The sequence below is a fragment of the Crocodylus porosus genome, unplaced genomic scaffold (assembly GCF_001723895.1).
Source record: "Crocodylus porosus isolate Cpor-Errol unplaced genomic scaffold, CroPor_comp1, whole genome shotgun sequence".
Taxonomy (NCBI): domain Eukaryota; kingdom Metazoa; phylum Chordata; order Crocodylia; family Crocodylidae; genus Crocodylus; species Crocodylus porosus.
In genome coordinates, this window is record NW_017728922.1 from 538,543 (window position 1) to 559,910 (window position 21,368).

The 21,368-nt window shown below is 49.1% G+C and overlaps 2 protein-coding genes across 3 annotated transcripts in view; one reads left to right on the top strand and one right to left on the bottom strand.

The window, feature by feature from the left end:
• TM9SF4 (transmembrane 9 superfamily member 4) overlaps positions 1 to 7,001 on the top strand; it is a 23,232-nt gene extending 16,231 nt beyond the window's left edge. Inside the window, exons 10-18 of the mRNA XM_019539481.1 lie at positions 438 to 570; positions 1,115 to 1,196; positions 1,283 to 1,358; positions 1,716 to 1,799; positions 2,564 to 2,739; positions 3,082 to 3,145; positions 3,713 to 3,832; positions 4,263 to 4,352; positions 4,784 to 7,001. Of these exons, the coding sequence (XP_019395026.1) occupies positions 438 to 570; positions 1,115 to 1,196; positions 1,283 to 1,358; positions 1,716 to 1,799; positions 2,564 to 2,739; positions 3,082 to 3,145; positions 3,713 to 3,832; positions 4,263 to 4,352; positions 4,784 to 4,933 (975 nt within the window). The 3' untranslated portion in view covers positions 4,934 to 7,001. The remainder of the gene's footprint in view (positions 1 to 437; positions 571 to 1,114; positions 1,197 to 1,282; positions 1,359 to 1,715; positions 1,800 to 2,563; positions 2,740 to 3,081; positions 3,146 to 3,712; positions 3,833 to 4,262; positions 4,353 to 4,783) is intronic.
• Positions 7,002 to 9,222: 2,221 nt separating this feature from the next.
• On the bottom strand, positions 9,223 to 21,358 carry PLAGL2 (PLAG1 like zinc finger 2). Of its 2 annotated transcripts, XM_019539484.1 has the most exons (3): positions 21,307 to 21,358; positions 16,995 to 17,402; positions 9,223 to 16,351 (listed from the first exon to the last, which is right to left on the bottom strand). In XM_019539484.1, the coding sequence occupies exons 2-3, from the start codon at positions 17,243 to 17,245 to the stop codon at positions 15,130 to 15,132; spliced, it is 1,473 nt and encodes a 490-aa protein (XP_019395029.1). In that variant the 5' UTR covers positions 17,246 to 17,402; positions 21,307 to 21,358; the 3' UTR covers positions 9,223 to 15,129. The 2 variants fall into 2 exon arrangements, with proteins under 2 accessions (XP_019395029.1, XP_019395028.1); XM_019539483.1 differs by lacking the exon at positions 21,307 to 21,358 and having other exon boundaries at positions 16,995 to 18,436.
• Between the last annotated feature and the right edge of the window lie 10 nt (positions 21,359 to 21,368).

Sequence of the window (21,368 nt, forward strand, 5' to 3'; positions counted from 1 at the left end):
CCAGGAGTGACTAGAAATAACGGTCACAAGCTGGCAGCGGGTAAATTCAGATTAGACATCAGGAGGCGCTACTTCACTGTCAGGGCGGCTAGGCAACTTCCAAGCGAAGTGGTGCTGGCTCCTACCCTGGGGGTCTTTCAAACAGGGCTTGACAATCACCTTGCTGGGGTCGTTTGACCCCAGTACTCTTTTCTGCCATGGCCGGGGGTCAGACTTGATGATCTGCTCAGGTCCCTTCCAACCCTACTAACTATGAAACACTGAGCTTAGAAACTCTCAGCATAAAACTCGAGAAGCAAGAAGGCTTTTTTGGCTAGGCTGATGGAATCCTGGAAAAGACCTGGTGATGGGGAAGCAGCATCTGGAACTAGCTGCAGAGGAACCTGCATTTTTATTTATCTGATGAAGTCTCCCTGCCCTTTTCTGGTCTTCTGCAGGAAGACACCATGGAGGAGTCTGGTTGGAAGCTTGTGCATGGTGATGTCTTCAGGCCACCCCAGTATCCCATGATCCTCAGCTCCCTGCTGGGTTCTGGAATTCAGCTTTTTTGCATGATCCTGATAGTCATCTGTGAGTAGCATTGGCTGTGCTCTGTCCTCGGGCAGCTGTGCTTGGAAGGGGTGTGATACTTATAACAGACATAACCAGAATGGAATGGCATGCCTGTGACTTCATTGACTGCATTGTGGCTCGCAGGTGCCTGCCTTCCCTCTGAAGTAGCCCTGGTTGATTCTGACTAGCCAGTCAAAGCTGATGCACACTTAAGAGCGCTGAGTTTTTAGGTATCTTTTGTGAAGGAAAACGTAGTTTTTCTGGGGTCAGCTGTTGTGGAGTTCTTTGGATCTAAAGCCCATCCATGATCTAAGAGCAGTGTGCAGAATGGGCTGTGGAAGGTAAAGGGAGTCATTTTCGGTCATGCTGAGAGACCAGGCCTGTGTCCTGTGGGGCTGGTGGTCTCGGTTATGATCTGAGAAATTCAAGTCCTGTGGAGAAGGCAAAGACATACCAGGCTGCCGGATTCCCTGACCAGTTCGCTTGAGGCAGGGCCCTGTCCTGAAGCAGCTTGTTAGTAGACCATGAACCTTTATTGTCACCTCTTCCCTTTGTCTTGCAGTCGTTGCCATGCTGGGGATGCTGTCGCCGTCCAGCCGGGGTGCTCTGATGACCACGGCCTGCTTTCTCTTCATGTTCATGGGGTATGTGTTTTTGCGATGTTCCCACCGTGGTGCCATTGCCTGACACATAATGGGAATTGACCGTATTTTTGCCTGTTTTCACGCAGGGTTTTTGGGGGGTTCTTTGCTGGCCGTTTGTATCGGACTCTGAAAGGCCATCGGTGGAAGAAAGGAGCTTTCTGCGTAAGTAGCTCCTTGCACCTTCTTGCCAGGTAGTTGAGGGCAGGGTGCCTGGGCTGGGTAGATGCAAGCAATTTGGCCACCTGCTGTATAGGGGCCCTGCCAGCTGGGTGTGGGGTGTAATGCTGTGCATGAGATCTTGACAAGGAGGCAATCATCATGGTGTGGATCACAGTGGAGTAAAGGAAGAGGGTGCGGTGTAGGATCCCAGGTGCACACAGAGGAGGAAGGTGGCTGCCGGGTGCTAGCAAGATTTTCCCAGATATTTCCTCTGCATCTGTTTCTCCAGCGATAGGTCCATGAGAAAAGGCTGGGGTTTAGCAGGCTTCTGTTCTCTTCCACGTGTGTTCTTCTCTGCAGACTGCTATCCTGTACCCTGGCGTGGTTTTTGGGATCTGCTTCATCCTGAACTGTTTCATCTGGGGAAAGCACTCCTCTGGAGCGGTATGTACCCATTCTCCTTCCAAGCCTGGCTGGGGTGGGGTAATTAGTGTTTCTGAGAGAGTGCCTCAGTCCCTGGAACATGCAGAGGTCTGCAGTTGAGAGCTAGCCCTGTGAGGTTGAATCCACCGGGTGGTTCACACTGAGGGGTCTGGCTGTTAGAAAGCCCAGGAAATGCACCAGCTGCAGTGTCTGGGAGGGGGCACTGCTTTTGCTTCACCTCAGCTGGAGCTTCTGTGAAAGGGACTGTTCAGTGGGGAGATGCCTGAAGGATAAAGGGCAAGAGCAGTTTAGAAAAGCAGGCAAGTCCCTGTTGAAGAAGGACTTGCCCACATGGCAGGTGTTTTGGCAGCTGTACCTGGATGCAGATGGCTGAGGGGATGCCTTTGCAGCTAAGCAGGCCAGGGCCCAGAGCTGCACTTCCAGGAGTCTGCCAGGAGAGGCTGCCCACGTAGGGGCATAGAAGCAACAAGCAACTCCAGTGAAGCTGCTCTGAGAAATGACTCCTTGGCTTTGGCTGCCCTGTGTGCTCAGTGGAGGTTGCAGTTCCTTTGCTTGCCTTGGGGACAGGGTTGTTGGCAGTTTTGGTTTTGCTTTCATACTTGAAGTGAGTGCTTCAGTTGGAAGCAACTGCAGCTCAGCCTACCCCCAGGACAGGGCAATGAGGCACCGTCTGGTGGGTGGTTGGCTGGCAGAACCCTGAATTGTCTGGTTCAGTGAGTGTCCACAGTGGTGCTGGTGTGTGAGCTGACATATTCTGATTCCAGGTTCCTTTCCCCACCATGTTGGCTTTGCTCTGCATGTGGTTTGGCATCTCCCTGCCCTTGGTCTACCTGGGCTATTACTTTGGGTTTCGCAAGCAGCCGTACGATAACCCCGTGCGGACCAATCAGATTCCAAGGCAGATCCCAGAGCAGAGGTGGTACATGAAGAAGTTTGTTGGGTGAGTTGCAAGTATCTCGTAAACCTGGCGACTGCAAAGGCTCCAGCGGTGCCCATGGTGAACCCCAGCCAGCACCCATGAATTGAAAGTGGCATAGATCCACTGGTCTCCTCCCACCCTCCCCATCTCCTTTCTGAAACCTTGTGATGCTCAGGGGACCTGTGACCTGCATCTTAGATTGCAATGTCCTACACTCCACCCACCTGCCAGTGCCAGGAAGGGGGAAATGGCTTGCTGAGACTTGACCCCACGACCCCAGAGCTGCTGGGCCTGTCTGGGCTTTTTTGTCTTGAGTAAAGACTGCTGTGCTGGCTTGGTAACAGACTGCCTTTTGCTCTGCAGGATTCTGATGGCTGGCATTCTGCCCTTTGGAGCCATGTTCATTGAACTGTTCTTCATCTTCAGCGTAAGCACTGGCCCACTTCCTTTCTACCCTTCCCACCCTTGCAGAGCCAACTGCTGCCTTGGGGAGAGGGGCTGGCAACCTGGAGGATAGCCATTGCAGCATGAGCAGGGAGGGAGGGACTGCTGCCCTACCCCCAGGCCTGTGGCTGGAGGATGCTGCACCACAGACTTTTCCAGGCTCTTTGTTGTGTGGAGACTCTCGAAAGACCTGGTTGTGCAGGATCTCCTTAGCAAAGGGACAGAGGTGAGGTGAAGTTGCCTTGGAGCGCAAGGACCCTTTGCAAAGGGAGACCTGCTTTCCAATGCTCTCCTTCATGGGGAAGGGGAGCAGATGTTACGGCGTCTTGTTGCTGGGTGAGATTCCAGTGCAGGAAGGTGGCACTGTGTCCTCAAAGGTGCCCACTCCCTTCATCTCTTTGGGGTAAGAGCAGTTGTCTCTTGCCTACCCTCAGGCTCATTCTGCAGCCTGGTGCCTTTCCAGTCAGCTGCAAAGGAGCTGTTTGCTGCCTGTCACGTGACTTCCTGGCACAGCATTGTGGTGAAGAGCTTGTTCTGTCCTTTGTTTCAGGCGATCTGGGAGAACCAGTTCTATTACCTCTTCGGCTTTCTCTTCCTGGTCTTTATCATCCTCGTGGTGTCCTGCTCCCAGATCAGCATTGTCATGGTGTACTTCCAGCTGTGTGCTGAGGTGAGACCTCCCACATGGCTGATCCAGTCGCCCTCTGAGAATTCCCTGGGTGTAACTTGATTGCAGCATCTTGGCAGAAATCTGATCTGTTTTGTGGCTTCCCTGAATGCTCAGAGTCCAGTGTTGGAGGGGAGCTGTATCTCCAGTCACTCTCCTGGATCCATTTCCCATGCTGTAAGCCAGGCCTCCCTCGGTGCTGGCTTTCTGCTTCATTGTTAGTTATGCAGCCTTGCTGATGCTTAACTGATTCCTAGTCTTGGAATGGGGTGAACAAATCCCCACATCCTTCTGGGAGAAAGACGAGGGTCCCTGCCCTGCTTCGTGATAGTGTGTAGCCCATCTGAAAGGAAAGGGCCCTGCGATTCATGCCTAGGAGCCCATTGCAGGGGAGTGAGGTTGGAATAATGCAAAGAGTCTCTTGCCCTGTCAGGACTATCGCTGGTGGTGGAGGACCTTCTTGGTATCAGGAGGATCTGCCTTCTACGTGCTGATCTACGCCATCTTCTACTTTGTGAACAAGGTATTGTCACTATTTGCTCCCTGAGAGCACACTGGAAGCTGGAGGCTGTATTGAGTCCCCTCATCCTAGTCCATCCCCCTGCTGGGTCAGTCCCTCACGGGGGCAGTTGCCAGAGCGATTCTCTGTTAGTAACACTGCAGAAATTAAGAGTTTCAAGTAGTAGAGGCTCCAGTCTCGAATGCATCTGTTGGCTCAGTGATTCTAGACACGGTTGTGTCCCCAGGTGAGGTGGTTCTGGTTGGGGTTAGTCTGTCTCTCCTCTAATGGCTTCTAGTTGTGAAAAATTTAGCTTCCATGTTCAGCTTGCCCAGGGCTTTCCCTGGATTGCTCTAGGTGGAAGGCGGAGGAGAACAGGCCAGTGGCAGAACTGGGGAGGTGACTGAACGTAGTTCTGGGTTCAGCCTCACTTTGCTTTATCTCTTCTGTTCTAGCTGGATATCGTTGAGTTCATTCCCTCTTTGCTGTATTTTGGCTACACAGCCCTCATGGTCCTGTCCTTTTGGCTCCTCACCGGCACCATTGGCTTCTATGCAGCCTACATGTTTGTCCGCAAGATCTACGCCGCTGTGAAAATAGACTGAAGAGGCACAGACTGGGCAGGAAGTAGACACCTCTGTGGGCGTGTCCTCCTGGGCAGGAAGGGGGAGTTTCTCCCAGTTCTTTTAAGGAAAAAAAACAAAAACCCAACGGGAGAGTGACAAGAGAAATTTCAAAACTCCTCATTTCAGAATGTAATTTCTGGCACAGTGTACATGGATTCTGGGGCTACTTCTGGGGGAGAGGGGTCTGTAGATACTTTGCATTTTAACTTTATGATCTTATTCCAGTTTGGAGGGATTTTTTTTATCTGAGAAATATCCCTCTGTGTAAGTCAACCCCCGCCCCCCTTTTTTGTTAATTCATTCCTTTTTTTTGTGTTGAATAACGAATGGATCTGAGACGGCAGTGGCGACACTTGTGCAAATGGTTGCTCTAGCCCCTGGGACACGTAGGTTCTGGGGGGACCTTCAGACCAGTAACAACAGGCCGGGCCAGGCCTTGTGTCTACGTGGAAGGTGTGGAGGGTGCTTCCGGCTGTGGCCAGGGAGGGGGATCTGAAAGGCCTGTCCTGCATGAGAATGGCATGCTCCGGCTACAGCAGTTTTAGCTCCGTCCCTGTTTACAGTTCCACAAAGGTGCCACGCAGAACCTGGCAAGTGCAATTTCACCTGGAGAGGGCTTGAGAACTGATGCCCTCCATGTTGCTTCTCCCTCCCCCTCACCTTTTGGATATCACATGCCACTCTGGATGCGTGAAGCTGGAGAGGCTCGGGAGGGTGGGACATCTCTCCTGCAAGAGCTGAATCATCTGTAGGGGCAACAGGATGGAGTGGACTATGGCGTTACACTGAAAGCAGCACAAGATTCTAGAGCACAGGACCCCCGTGCCCTGGAGAAGAACGTTGGAGACCTCTGCATGGCTTTGTTCAGCTAATGACTTTGTTCTGGATAGAAGGAAACGAGGCAGCCTTACTCGCTAGGAAACGCCTCTGGGGTTTAAGTAGAGCCTTGCATGGAGAAACTCACTACAGTGTTGGTTTTGTGCCAAGAAATCTGAGTATTGGGACATCCCTGCTGCAGAGGGGTGCGAGCTTTGCGAGACTGGCCTGGAGCTCCCTGAGGCTCCCTCCCACCCTGTTCCTAGAAGAGAGTTCAACTTGCCAGCCACCTGCCTCTTGCCTGTTACTGCTCTCAATTCCTTGCTCCTGTGCTTGGAAACATTGCTTTCAGAGAGCGAGGGAACTTCACACCTCAGTACCTTTTGGATTTCACTTTTCCCAGCGAAAAGGGCCAAGCCCTCTGGAATAGCCAGGGGGTACTTTACTGCAGGGGGCTGATCTTTTCCCATGGCTGAGTGCCTGACTTTGCCTATGGGAGGTTCTTTTTAAATGAGCTTGAATTTGTATTTGGGTTATTTAAAGCAAACTAAGGCTACTGGAAAGCCTAGTTGCAAGCTTCAGGTAAGCCTCCCTCCATCCCTAGCTCTAAGCTGGCTTCAGTCGAGGTTGTGGAGATGACTCATGAGGGCTGTGGGAGTTCCGGTTTTGCCTCCAAGTATGTGGCTGTCACAGGTGACACTGATCTAATTGAAGCGCATCTGAGAAGCAACAAAGTCCCTCCCTGGCACTTGCATTGAGTTGTGGATGTTTTGGGGATTTCTGTACCCTGGGTGTCTCCTAAACGATTGCTACCAGGGCTGTGTAAGAGGTTCTGAAGGGTTTGTTTTTGGGGGTTTTTTGGTGGTGATGCCCCCTAGCTCCCTGAGTTGGGAGAATGGAGAACTAGAATGCCAAAGCATTTGTCTCCTCATGCATTGAATCCTCACTCTTACAGCTCCCCATCATGCCAAAGTTGCATCAGCCAGGAATCGGGGAGAGAAACAGGGAGCATGGGGTAACGCTAGTGAACTGTGCTGTGGAGTCCGTAGTCTGCTCTGATTTGGAATCTTTCCCTAAACAAATTTTGGTTGATCTCCTAGTTGAGAGTTTCAGCCAGTGTTGATTTCTCTCCCCCTCCCCCCCCATATGTTTTCTCTGTATTCTTTGTAATTTTTAATTAATGTATGTATTCTTTGTGTCCTACTGTAAATAAATATGCCATTGTCCTGTTGCCGTAGTTTCCCGGTCCCTGTGTGAACAGCCTTTCGTGGTCTCTTCCATACATGCCCTTTGAGTTTCTCTTATGCAAAGCCCATGATGCTTCTTGACACTTGGTCACAGTTGGAAGTACATGTAACCTGCTTGGATTTTTCTCCTAACTTTACTCCGGCAGATGTGGCTGAGGAGTCTGGGTGTCTTGCAGTCCAACATGCTCATCATAGTGGGGGAAGAGGGAGGGGGAGCTTTGTGATGAAAACAAGTCAAGGTGCTGGGGATCTGTTTTTGGCTGCGCTGACTGGATGAGTGATGCCAAGCAGGTTGTACGAGTGTCCTCTGTCAGCAGTGTCACTTGTAAACTGGGAAGATGAATGTGCCTTGTAGGGAGAGGTGAATTCAGCATCACGTTGGTAATGTTACGTGAGAATATCCTGTAATGCTTCACATGGGCTGAGCCTGCCCAAGTCAAAGCAGCTTCACCTGGACTCTGAGGGCTGTCTCATTGTTCAGGTAATCCTTCCTTCCTGGGGAGGGAATAGCTGGCCTTCTAGCTTTGGTTTCAGAGCATGCGGCTAATGTTCAATTCAAGCTTTCCCAGGCTTGTTGCAGACTGACCTAGTTTGGAGCAGTGATTTGCTGTTGCCTGTGTAACGAAGGCAGACTGGCCTGAGCTGTACGGTATGTGTCCCTTCCTTCCTGCAAAGGTAAGAGGTTTGTACCTGCCTTATGCAGAGATTAATTCAGTTCTGTGGGTTGGTGATGTCAGTAGGCGGCTCTGACTTCTAGCTTTCCTTAAGTTCAACTACTAATTAATCTTTAATTTGGCTACTAATAATAGTCACTGGAACCAGGCTTTGGGGAGGTTTTAAGTATTCCCACTTTGCTGTAACTTATAACTCCAGTAGCCAAGATGAATTTTTTTAAAGGGTTGAGCTGAAGCAGTAAATGTTTTTGTTGTGTTGAAACTTCCTAGTTGTTGCTTAAAATGGGAGACTATGGAAGAGTGCTGCTAACTAACCTAGCAGTGTGCAGGCTGCCTTGGCGTGCTGGACGGAAAGTGCCTTGCTGGGCATCCCTCGCCCACATCTGGCAAATGCTGCTTTCATTCTAGGTAAAGCAATGTTGTTCATCCTAGAAAACGACTGTTTGGGCTGTGGAAGCTGGCTCTCCTGAAGATTTGGAAGAGAATGCATGGTTCTTTCCACCCGGTCCTTGCTGTTTTGTGTCTGGGCAGAGCCGATGCTAGTGCTTTGAAATGCAAATGCCTTTCGTCTCTGAAGAGACGAGGCGCTTTATGGAATTGTGCAGGGTACTGAAGCTGCCCAGAGCCTCTGGTTCTAGCTGTGTAAACTGGGAGCGATGCCCAAGGCGTGGGCAAAGTGAAGCTTCAGCATTTGCAGTGCACTGGGACCTCATTGTTCTGTGGCGATTGGCATCTAGGGTGGTATTTATCAGCCTGGTGACCTACTGCCGAACTCCAGAAGGAGATTCCCACTATGGGCAATAATACAGATGCCCCTCCCTCTGCTAACTCCATTCCTAATGTAAAACCTGCAGCAGGTGCCCTCCAGGGAGGGTCCTCTCTCTATCTGTTCGTCGTACCACCACCAACCATCCTAATAAACCCGAGTGTTATGATCATTTTGATTAGAGGGATTTTTTTAGCGGTATTACAGGTTGCTTCTGTGCTATAAACATGTGGCTGATGTCATCAGGCATCACAGCATGGTTTGAGATTGAAGTGTGACTGCACGACTTAAAATATGTTCTCATCTCCCCCAGTCTGATTCTGGCATTGCAGTGCAAGCAAGTCCCGCAGTGCGGCTGATCCGGTATTGAGCAGCTGGGTCTCCTTAAGAGCAGGAGCTAGGGTGCCTCCTTGAAAATAAATGGGAATGTTGCTTGCTTCTGTCAGGAAAATAGCTCTGGTAACCAAGGATGTTGCTTCTCTCTCTAAACCAGCAGTGACTGTTGTAATCCAGCCATCAGGGCTTTACACGGTAAGTCTCCAAAAGGTTGTGGGCTATTATCCCCTCCTTGGCATAAAATAAAACGGAGCTTGGCGTGCAAGTAGACACATGCATGCGAAAGGGGGTTGCCCTTTCATCGTCACGTTCATAAAAGCCACGATTAAAGGTGCATCCAGAACCACGCAGAGAATTGGGTTTTGTGATCTGCCCTGAGAGAGCAGGCATGTTGCCCCCCCACAAGAGAAACTCGGGACAGACGGTTCATCAGATGCTTTTAATAAACAACTTCATTATAAAAACCTTTCAATTTGGACTTAGTTCTGTAAGACAGTGGAAAAGCTAATTTAACAAGAGATGAGCTGTACATTTCCTAATGGCACTTAATATTTTTTACAATTTAAAAAACTTGTTTTACATAAAGCCCCAAAAATACTCCAATAAAAAGAGGTTATTCACTGTGTATAAAAGTGCTAGAAAGTTTCTTTAAGAAAAATAGTCCAGCTTTAAGGAGGGGAAGTGGTTGGCCTTAACGGCTAGAACTGTAGGAAGGGAGGTAGGAATGGACGTCCTTAACATACAGCATGGAAGAGGAAGTGAGCTGCATCCACGCTGTCTCCCTTCTGCCAGGCTGAGAAGTTCCACATTGCTTCTCCTTGGGGTGCTTGGGGGCAAATGCTGCCCTCAGCAACAGACCCTGTGGGCTCCAGCACTACCAGGTAGGCGTTGTGAACCTGAGGGCAGAACTTGCCCTGCAGGAGTCAGGGTCCATCCCTGACAGAGAAGGCTCTCAAATGGACTCTGCCCTAGCTGTGAAGGCTACTGTTGCTTTTTCTCCAGCAGCAGATTCAGAGCTTGATACTTTGGGGTGAATCTGGATGGCTTTCAGAAGTTCTCTGCACTACCCCTCTTGCCACCATCCAGATTTCAGACCAAACACTAAGGCAGATCTTCTTAGTTAAATATTCTCTTAAAGTAAAATATTGATACAAATGTTACAATAACTTTCTAAACAACAGGTCCTAGATATTAGGGAAAACTAACAAAAAAAAAATCAAGGCGCAAAGTAGGGGAAGGGAAATTCGTAAGCTCAAGACGAAAGGCTTCCAGCAAAAGCGAGCAGATCTGCCATGCGAGCCTGAGCGCACATGGAGAGAATCTGAATGTCAGCTCTTTGCCAGCCTTGCTGGTCTGCAGGCCAGTCGCAGCTGTGTCTTGGAGCAGGACGGGCTGGCAAAATTGTGTTACCTTACCTTGAAATGTAACGGAGAAGTGCCTGGGGAACTGCATTTGCTGGGGCAGATGCCAAATGAGATCTTTGCAGCTGGATGCTCAAATCAGCTAGGCCTCATTTGCTGAGTGACACGTGTTGCAGCTATTCCTACGCTGCAGGAAAATTCGTAGAGCCCTCCCTTGACCACCTCAGCACTTCTGCAATAGGCCCTGGCGGTTTGGACTGGACAGTACGTTCAGAGTAGGGCACAGTGGATACGCTGAGCAGCAAGAAAGCAGAAGGGTGGGGAACTCTTAAAACTGGCTTGCTTTTTCACTGTGAGGGTTGGCGCGACCCCTGAAATGAAAATGACTTTAGTGAGGCTGGGTTCTGCTTTCTCTAAACTGTCTTGGGCTTTCCCAGGCATTTCTGTTGGCTTCTCTTTCTGTGTGCTGAGAGTGTAATTCAGAAATGATTTCCAAGCCATTGTGTGAATGAATGCTTGGGGGGGGAGGCAGGGCTGGTGGAAAGGAATGATACTGCATAGCTTGCAGGCAGGTACGCAACATTAAACCTTGCATATCTGCTCTCAAATATAAGCAGGATCAATAAAAAGTTGTTTCCCAACATTATTCAAAGCCAAACATGGCAATGCTGTGAGACTTCCCAGGAGGACCGGGCCAAACCTGGTAAGTGGATACAGTGGTGGCAGGTGAAGTCCAGTGCAGACAAACAGAAGGTATTGCTCCTTGCACAGTACGAGGTTCTGAACCATCCGGGGGAAAGATCTAAGTGATATTCATGCAGGTCTAGAAACCTGAGATGGGGAAGGAGCAATTGGGTTAGGTAGCTCAATTCAATGGTAGTACTTGGTTATTCCTGACTGCATTAGCTAATGCTTGAGCCAGTCTAGTCTGAAATATCTTGGCTTCCACTGGGACGTTCTCCTTCTGGTTTGCTAGCATTCTCAGGTCTCGCCCTTTCTTTTCTCCAACCAAAACTTTCCTTTCTCTAGTTTCTCCCCCTTATCCCTTTGGCCCACCCCCTATCTTCTGTCTTGGCTATTTGCATTTCTTGGATACTTAGGCATGTGCCCCAGAGGGCAAGCCTATTAGGCATGTTTCTATTGATCTCTCTTCCTTAACTGAACCTCTCAAGCCATCTCTTCATTTTAGTGGCTTTTCTCCATGCTGCTCTGCGCAGTAATGAATACCACGTGCTGGGAGATGGTGGAGTCGGCACTGATGCATGGATTGTGTCACTGAGCAGGCTACTTATCTTTAAATTCTCTCTGCATTATTTTCCCTGTTTATTAAATGGGTATAATACAGTGATGTATGCTATATCTCCATTTCTGTATTGTTTAGTACAGATGAGGTCTCATCAGTCGAGTGAAATTCTGCCTCTGAGCTGTTGACTTGCTTATCCTAAAATTGCACAGGGCTTTTTCTGGCTGTCTTACGAAACCATAAATCCATATCTTATTTACTGTCCTCTCTTCCTCTGTCCCTCTTTCACGATTCTGCTTTCCAAAGGTCTCCCTTCCACCCAGTGTTTTATTTTTGAGTTTTCTCCCACATGGTTTACCTTCCACTTGTCCCGGTTGTACCTCATTTTGTTACCTCCTTCCTCTCAGTCTGTTTGCATAAGTTCTGCATCCACTCTGGCATTTGCAATACATTAAAATACCTGTGTGCCAACAGTGCCTGACCTCCTATCCACTGAAGACAACAAGATTGAGCACGGGTCTCTGTATTAAACGCTTCTATCCCTCATCACAGAGCACTAATAATCTAATAAGACTAGCTCTTAACACTGCCCCAGCCATCAGCTGTAAGCCTAGAAAGTATGCTTTTTGGAGGAAGGAACAGCCTGCCCATTTTGGAATGAGCCTAATGGGGCTGTGGTCCTTGAGCAGGAGCTATAAGCACAGCTGTCATACAGATAACAAGGCTTCTTGGGCTGTAGCATAGGGGCCATCCTTGCAGTGTGGTAAATTTAGCACTACATTTGCTATGCAATTACTCCTAGCAAAAAACTCTTATCTAAGGCCACTCGAACTGGTTTGTTAGAACACTTTGTTTAAGCAAATAATTTGTAGTGGATTTAGCTTTTCAGTGAGTTGCCTCAGAAATCCATGATTTTCTCCAAGAAATCATGTTCAAAAGTAACACCAGTGAATAAGTTTTGCTCCGTAGATTGTTCATGATTAATTCACTGCATATATATGTCTGCAAGCTTACGACTAATTTTCTATATGCAAACAAATCACCTGCAATTCATACGGCCAAAAACAGAAATGTCCAATCAGATTTCAGTGCAAACACTTGGTGAGAGTTCTGGACTGGCTTCTCATTTCTGTATTTTCTAAGGTTGGTTTGAACTTTATGGATGTACTTGTAAGATTACTCGCTAGAACAGCCATAGGAAGCATATGAAGTGTGCAAATACAGGGAAAGCTATTTATGTTGTAAGTGGAAGGGTGTCTGCTTTCAGACAGGGCTATTGCTGATGACATTTCAACAAGACATCTGCTTAAGGCACAAGGCAGGATGTTAGAATGATAGAAAAGAGGGGAAAAATACTATGGGACTGCAGAAATCTGATGCTTTCTCACCATGAATGAAGGAGCAAGCTTGATTCCCTGTCTGTCTATTTTTGTCTGCATTTTAAAAAGGTAAAGAAAAAATTCAAAAAGGAACCTAGAGGCAGGAATCAGACTCATGTAACAGAGTGAGACTCTTTCATTCGGCAAGAGAAGAGCAAGGAGCTACGACTGAGGTATTTAATAAAAATGGGTAACTCAACTCGTCGATTAACCCTTTCTTCATTTAAAAGCGTAAGAAGGCACTAACTGGAATCTGAAGGCAACACTTAAAAATGGATAAAAAGAACTGCTTTCAACCCAGGGGCTTCATTGCCACAGGATATTGTTGAGGTAAATAAGACTTTAGAGGGATGTGAATGGAAGTAGCATCCACAAGTGTCACTGACTAAGCTAAAATGTCAACACCTCTCTGATGCTTTGTATATGAATGAATTCCCAAATGGGTAAGAAGTCACTAAACCATTTAATAAATACTTCAGTGAGGCAGAGGAAGGAATGTGCCCATGAACTCATGAAGTAGAAGTAACTTAAATGGGGATTAGAAGACACATGGCTAAAGACAAATAATGTGCATTAACTGATGAAGGTGTATACGTTCTTGGAGACGGAAGGAAGGTGTGGAGACAGTGATTGGCTTAATTTGTAGAGTGACATAACAGGGTAGAGGTAGATTTGTACTTCCTGGGTTGAAAGATCTATACTGATAGACAAGACTCCCTGGCTTCTATTGGCCTATGATGTTCCTACATACTGAGGTATGAAGAACTGCATTTTATCTCCACAGATCTGAGCTAAAAAGTAACTGGACTGAACATGCCTACGGTCATGGATTACTAAGCTTGCATAGGAGTGCCCGATCCCATGAGAACAGACATGTAAACAGGAGATGTATCATTAATGGCATTGGGAGTCTACTGCCTTCTGTTTAACCCTTCTGCTATCAGCAGGGCTGCAAGAGAAGTGGACCCCGTTCAGGAATTATGGTTGGAGAAAGAAGGAACAGAAAAGGCCCATTACTCCAGGCTGGAGGAGAGGAAGGGAGGCTGTAGCCCCAGAACCTTAGCTACCTGTTCAGACTATTAGTGTTGGAGGAAACAGGTCAAAGATAGCAACCAAGTGTTAACACCACTGGAACCAACTTTCTTTTCTCCTGACTTCCGGATGCCATTGCTCCACTAGGGAAGCCAATAACTGTCACTGCTTGAGACTGCTTTAGGTGTCAGCCAAAAAAGATGTTGCCTTACACCTCATCCTTCATCTCCTTGGCTAACCCCTAGAGCAGAGGTGCACAGATGGCTCCCCTCTATGACAGCATCTGGTGCTGTGGACCACAGGCTGTCAACCTTGCTTTTTCATGTACTTTGGTTTTCAACATAGATCTGGGATGTGAATGATGGGCCTGTTTTTCTTTCTTTTAAAGGGCTCTTTTTGTTCAGCACAAAACTGAGCTGAGGTGTGTAAGCTGCTCCATCCTACTGACTCCTATGCATAGTCAGAGAATATGCAATAAGCTGCCATGTACAATGGCATCGCCTGAAGTAGTCCAAAGTCAGTTTATTTCCCCATAGGGGAAAAATGTGACAAGTGAAAAGAAATCAGTGCAACCTGACTTTCTCATGTAAACAGTGTTCTAGCTGCACCACATACAAACCTAGGTTTGCTGGTGCCTACTGTTGTAATGATGGAAACCGATACCTGTTGCGTAAACAAAATTCACTGGAATAAAACTAGTCTAACAGCTCTGCAAAGGAAACAAGGTGATGTGTCTCAATTCGTCATGTAAACTGTTTTCTTGCTCATAAACACTGCTGCAAAGTGGAGTAAGTGGTGAAGGTGATAGGATGGAGGTAGTGGGGAAGGGCAGCCTCCTCCCCTGTCTGCTGAAGTGGGTCAGCCGTTGGCCTGCTCCACCTCTGAATCCTGACAGTTATGCCAGAACTGCAGTGTGATAACATGAAATGGATGCTGGACTCTTGGAAAGCTTAGCCTGAGCCTACCCAAGACAAAATAGCCCCAACTCCTCCTTTGTTTCAGTCCCTTCCCAAAGAGAAACAAAGCTCCCAAATCTCGGGGAAGGCCAGTGCTAAGTGTGGCTCCTGATTCACAGATTAAAAACGAGGGAAAAATCCCCAAGTCTATTAGGTGAAATTGTTTCACTGTCCAGGACTGGGACATGCGCTAAGGTATCTGCTGTTCCAGTCGACAGACGCTCCCTACGGAAACCAGAATCTTCCTGTCTGAAACGGCTCTGAAAAGCTTCCTTGCCCTCATGGGAAGATACAGGAGTTGTGCGTTTTTAAGGCAATCCAACTACGTGTTATGGGAAGACCTGTTCATCAGTGCTCCTCTCGTCTTACTGGAACGCCTGGTGAAAACGCGGCAGGGTGGTTGTGCTTAGGCTGGAGGTGAAAACAGGGGGTAACGAATGAAGGGGGCCAAAGTTCAGGGGGCCCCCAGCTCCTGCAGATTCTTGAGGTTGATGTTGCAAAGTGGTAAGCAGTGGCTGGGTCTCCCCCTGTGAGTAGCCCATGACCAGCCCACCTGATGATGCAGGTGGGTTGCAAGGAGGAAGGTTTAGAGGGAGGAAGCCCAGAAGATGAGAAAAGTCCATGTTAGCAGCACAGAGAGCCTCTGAAAGGTTAGCTGGGCTCTTGGAAAGCAGAGTTTCATCCAGAGTGGCTGGCTGAGGTGAGGAGGACTGAGGCTCTCCAGATGAGACCGACAGACTGCCAGGGAGCTCTGACAGAAAGGTGTCCACCTCTGCTTTGGGTAGTTTCTCAGGCAAGTATGAGGTAGATCCAAGCTGATATTTTGGAGGAGGTTGTGGTGGGGAGGAGATGGGTGAAGAAGATTCAAGAGGATAGCTCATCCCCACTGGAAGAGAGTTGGGAACCAAAGAATGGGGCATCCCTGAGCTGGGCATGGCTTGGAGGTGTGTACTGTACATGCCCATGGGCAGCATGCTAGGGAAGCTCTTACCACTCATCATGTCTCTGGATGCCATACATAAAACTGGACTCAGCTCTTCTTTTATTGCCACAGCTGAGCTGCAGTTCAGGAGACCCAGCATGTCCACTGGCTCCGTCTTGATCTTCAGCAGTTCTTGGGAGTGGCTCTTCTTCATGTGCCTGGTCAGGTGGTCTTTCCGCCCAAACCTCTGGGCACAGTACTGGCACAAGAAGTCCTTCCGCCCCGTGTGCACCACGAGGTGTCTTCGCACATCTTTGCGGGTGTAGAAGCGCCTGTCACAGTGGTCACAGGGGTGCTTCTTCTCCTTTGCTCCACCAGATGCCCTCCGGGAATGAGCCTTGAGGTGTTCCAGCAGGACCTGAGTGCTCTCAAAGGTCTGTAGGCACACTTTACAGCTGAGATCGCCGCTGGCAGCTGCATGCATGGCCAGGTGTCGCCTGAAGCCAAGCTTGGTGTTGTAGTTCTTACCGCACTCTGGGCAGTGGAGGGCTTCCTTGTTGGGGTCATGTGTCTGCAGGTGATTGCGAAGGTGATCCTTCCGATGGAACATTTTCTCACAATACATGCACTGGTGGGGTTTCTGGGCAGAGTGCGTGGCCATGTGCCTTTGGTGAAGAAAGCAAAATGGGGAAAGTTAGAGCACTCGACCCAGGATACTAATAGGAATGAGCAGCTGAAGATAGCTTTGGGACTGTTTGATATACATCCCCCAGGGAGAAACCACTGGCTTGTAAAGAAATGCACTAGACTGTGGTAACCTGTTGTTCCAAACCAGGACTAAATCCTAATATGAAGCTTTTAAATGAGCTTCTTTTACCTTTTTCAAATTGTGTTCCATCCACCCACCCCTGTCATTCTAATGGACTTAGTTAGCAAATTTAATTCTTCCAGCCCAAAATGGAAGGTCTGGTTCCTTCTGCCTGACTACTGAGTGCCTGGCTTGTGATTAAATTACAGAAGTAGGTTCTGAGTGCTATTCCTGGCTCTACTACTGTTTCGCTTTGTGAGCTTAACTTCTGTGCTTGGGTTTCCCTAAGGCTAAAGTAAGAGCAATCGGAGCTCCTCCCATGGAAGGGGCTGAAAGAAATGCAAGGGCTTGTAACACATAGGACTCATCAGCTTTGCAAGGTAAAAATGGTTTTGCCTTTTGTCAGCAAACCTGTCAAAAACCACTGTGGTTGGGTTTCCCCTTTGTTTCCCGCAGGGGGGAGAGGGGCTGTTCGTAGGAGGCACTCTGTAGTTACCTACCTGTAGAGTTTGTACTTGGATGCAAAGGCCTTTCCACAGTGCAACTGAGGGCAATTGTAGGGTCTCTGCTCTGTGTGAGTTCTCAGCTTGTCCACGCTGGGGAAGGAGCTCTCGGAAAGTTCACACTGGCATTTCCCCTGACTTTCGGCCTCTTGACCTCTTTGCCGAGGGACTAATTTCCAGCCTGTCTCCTCCTCCTCCTGCTTTGCATCTTGAATCCAGTTAGGGACATTGGGAAAAAATGCCGTCATGGCAGGCCTAGTAGAGCAAAGCCATGTTAAGTGGAACCTGGGCCCGCGGGTATCCTGCTGTGATGCTGCCCTGGCACAATCATCAGCTGGAAGCTTTTTTTTTTTTTTTTTTTTTTTTTTTTGCAGTGGGATGGCTTCAACAAAGAGACACCTTCATCTGAAATGGCAGGACACTTGGAGTTAGGGCACTGCACTGCTCTACCTGGGCACAGTAACACACATGCCTGCTATAAGCAGTAACTGTGCGATGACATTTTTGCATGTACATATATCCACGGACCCACGAGAAACTCCTTCCTCCTCTAGCATTTCTTTTTGATAACAATTTGCTTTGAATAAGTGCCATCCCCTGTTGCTTGGCACACCAGATTGATCTGAGAGTACAGGGTTTGTGAGTAATCCTGCTACCCAATGAATGAGCAGCAGGGTAATGGGCTGGGGCATTCCTAGCAGAGCAGTTCATTATGTGCTGTGCTGAATGGACACACAAAGTTCTTCTTTGCACGTGGAGTCCCACATCCCCCTCCTATCAGTTCTCTTTCTCCCTGAATTAATATGACTGTGATTCAGTTAGAGATGGAATATTCCAAGAAAAAAACATATCTGATCATCACATTGTCTTAAATTACTGAGAGCCAGTGTCAGCTGCTGCATCCTTCTTTGAACATGCTGCTTAGCTAGATGGGTGCAGTTGTGCGCTCACCCTTTCCTCAGCTGTGTCCTTGGACTACCATCCTACCCACCTCACCTCCACATCTGCCCTTCTGGTTATTGTTCATTGCTCACCTGGGGACTTCTTGCATGGCTGGCCACAATCCCAAGTTCCTCATGTTCTTGGGTGAACAAGACTACTGGCAAGCTTCACAAAGGATCTTAAGTGAGCAACACAATGTTCCTGTGCCTAAGTTACAAGACTGTCTCTGTGAATTCCATTTTCAGAGCTAAGTTAAGTACCAACAGTCCCTAGACTTGGAGATTCAACATGCTCAGCACAATGAGTCTGGAAACATCTCCACAAGCCAACAGGAAATGCTGAAAAGCACAGGGTACATCTCAAATCATCTCTCTTCCTGAACTGCAGCCCTGAGTTAAGTTCCTATCTGAGACTGGAATTTATAGCCTGAACCTCTTGCCTGGCACCATGGTCTAAAGCAGGGGTCAGCAACCCCCCGGCATACATGCTGAGCATGGCATGCAAAGTCATTTTGTTTGGCACACCACCGCCAGCCCAGGCTCTAAGCAGTTGCTGTCAGCCAAAGAGCCCAGGCTGCTCCCAGCAGGCAGCTGGGAGGCTGAAAACCCTGCTGCAAGCAGACTGGGCTCTGTGGGCTGGCTGCAGCTGGGAGGCTGCAAACAGTTGCTCTGGGCTACAGCATGTCGGCACTCCAGCACCTTCCAAGGTAGACACTGTGGTTTTTTCGGCACTCTGGCCAAAAAACATTGCCTGCCCCTAGTCTAAAGTGATCTCTTCATTTAAGTCAACTGGCTCACTGTTGTCTTCTAAACCAGTGGTTTTTAACCTTTTTCATTTGCAGACCCCTCTAAAAAAAAGTTTCCAATGGAGGTGTGGACCCCTTTGAATTGTAAGGGTGGGTATTCACACACTTTTGATTGACCACAGTCATCTTTTGCAGACCCCTCCAGGCATAGTCTGTGGACCTGCAGGGGTCTGTGGAACACAGGTTAAAAAACACTGTTCTAAGCCATAACTTTAGGCAAGTTACTGACAGGAGACTACCTGTGTTTTAGGCCCCCTCAGCCTGATGGGACTCGAGCCAAGAATACCCTAACTAGCAGACTATTGGATAAGTCGGGCCAAGAGCACTGTCACCATCTTGTTGAAGCCAGGTCACTGTGCACCACACAGAAAGCAAAGCAGAGGGAGCCTGACCCTATAGGTCAGGGCATGCAGGGGCTCCTGGCTTTGCATACAGTGTGGGGAGCAGCAATTGACTCTCGTGACAGAATTTCTCCAAGCGTGTCACAAGGACAACTGTGGGAGGCTAACGCACGCTTCCCATTTAACATTTCCCTAGTGGTCTTTGTATGTTCTCTCTCCTGTCTCAGTGGGATGGCTACCAGTTGGCTTGTGGTCATGGATAAGCCCTACTGACTTTGTCCACCAACACAGGTTCTCTGAACATTCGCTCGTTGGTAAACACCTCCTCTTGCAGTATCCCTTGAATCTGTGGAAATTCTGGCTTCTTGGGGGGACATTTCCATTACACAATAAAAACTTGCATCAATCTCTGCTCTCCCTACATCTGCTAGATGGCTTTTTACATGACTCCTACCCATCCCATCTTTTTGTCTTTGTGCGACTGTCTTTCCTAGACTTCTCTCTACACTCTCCTGCCTGGGAAGGGGTTAATTTGAAAGCTTGTTCTTACCAGAAAACAAAAACCCACAGCTGAGTGAATACCCTCCACCCCTCCTTTCAATTCAGCAGCCTGAGAAACTCTTCTTAAAATAGCATCTAACCCGTTCTTCACGGCGGCCTCTGAGGGAGGAACTTCCTCCCCACAAGCCAACAGGAGCACCAGATGTGGGCAGGATGTGCCATGGGCCAGGGAATGGAGCAGTCCCTCTGTGAACGCAGACTATACCCCTCAAGGCTCTAAACAGGGGAGACCACAATGGGCCCTAGCTACAGGATCGCACCATGGCACCTTCAGGCAGGATTGAAAACACTAGGACACGGGGAAGAGTATATGCAACTGCACCAAGAAAGAGAGTTCACTTTCATTCCGCTTAAATATTACCAGACCCTGACTGCCCAGAGGACAACAGAGATGGGATGCAGTGACATGCTCTGTCTGAGAAGGACAGCAGAAACGGTTGGTGCCCTCCATCCTCCTCCTGGTGCTTAGGAGTGCTGTACTTTGTAGCAGCCGGTGGCTTGCAGATGTCTCACAACTATGGGGATCTGCCTTCCCTGTCATCTGGCTGCTGAAAAGGAGAAGTGTCTCTCTCAACCCAGAGCCATCTGTGTGTGCAGGGAGCATTTCTGCTACTATCTCTTCCCAGGGTATTTGTTTCCTTCCCTTTTAACTGGGCTAGCCATGGCTGCAGCTTTCCTGCCCGGCACAGCGGCACTGACATCCTTGTCCGTTTCAAAGCTGCCTGCAAGGAAGGAGTAACTGAAACTTTTTTTTTTTTCCTTCCTTTTCTCTAAGAAAGAAAGTCAACCTTCCCCTCTGCAGGGTGAGCCAAGCACTTGCTACGAAGCGTTAGCAAATAGTTTCCCTCTGGCTGATGGTTGCACCTTCCTCTCAAGCGATGCACTCAGATCAGAGCCACAGTTCTGCACAGCTACGAGTGAGGAGGGAGCACAGAGCAATCTCCCTGTGCACTTGCAGACGCTGCCGCTTCAGTCAATTTGGGTTGGAAGAGCCCACAAGCTTTTCTTTCAAACAGAAACTTCAATGCAACAGAAACTGTAGGATTAGGACCCTCCCTGGACTGTCTCCCCACGAAAGTTCACAATGCTTAGTAATTAAGTGGATTTAGCAAACTGGTTCTGGACAGAGACGTTGCCCTTTTCTCAAAACGCCTCAACCCCTCAGCGGTCTGCATGTCTGCAGGAGCCAAGCATTCAAATTGTTGCCCTGCTCCTGTATGGCGGCAAGGTGGCCCTCCCACCTTCCTCCCGCCAGGCACCGTGGAGCCACCCGCCCTGTGTGCGTAGGGCTGGGCCCCATCTGCCACGTTGTACTCCTGGGGAGCCAGCGCGGCTCCTGCCTGGGGCAGGGGGCTATGGGGGGAGGGGGCGGATCTCCTCTGCCTGTGCCCCCCTCTGCCTGGCTCCCAGGCACGGGGGCTGCCCATCCCCACCTGCCAGGAGGGCAACAAGCACGACTGCCTAGGCCTGCCCCCACGGAGGAGCTGCCCCCACCCCACGAGGTGGCCAGGCGCCCCCCTATGAAGTGACTAGCCCCCCACTATGAGGGGAGTGCCCCCCCATATAAGGGGAGTACCCCCACAAGAGGTAATCAGTCCCCCCGATATGATGGTGGTGACCACCGCCCGATATGAGGGGAGCGCCCCCGGGCCGCACTCACCCCGCTCCGCCAGGCCGGGCCGGGCTGGGCTGCGGCGGCCCCATGGCGCGGGGCATTGTGGG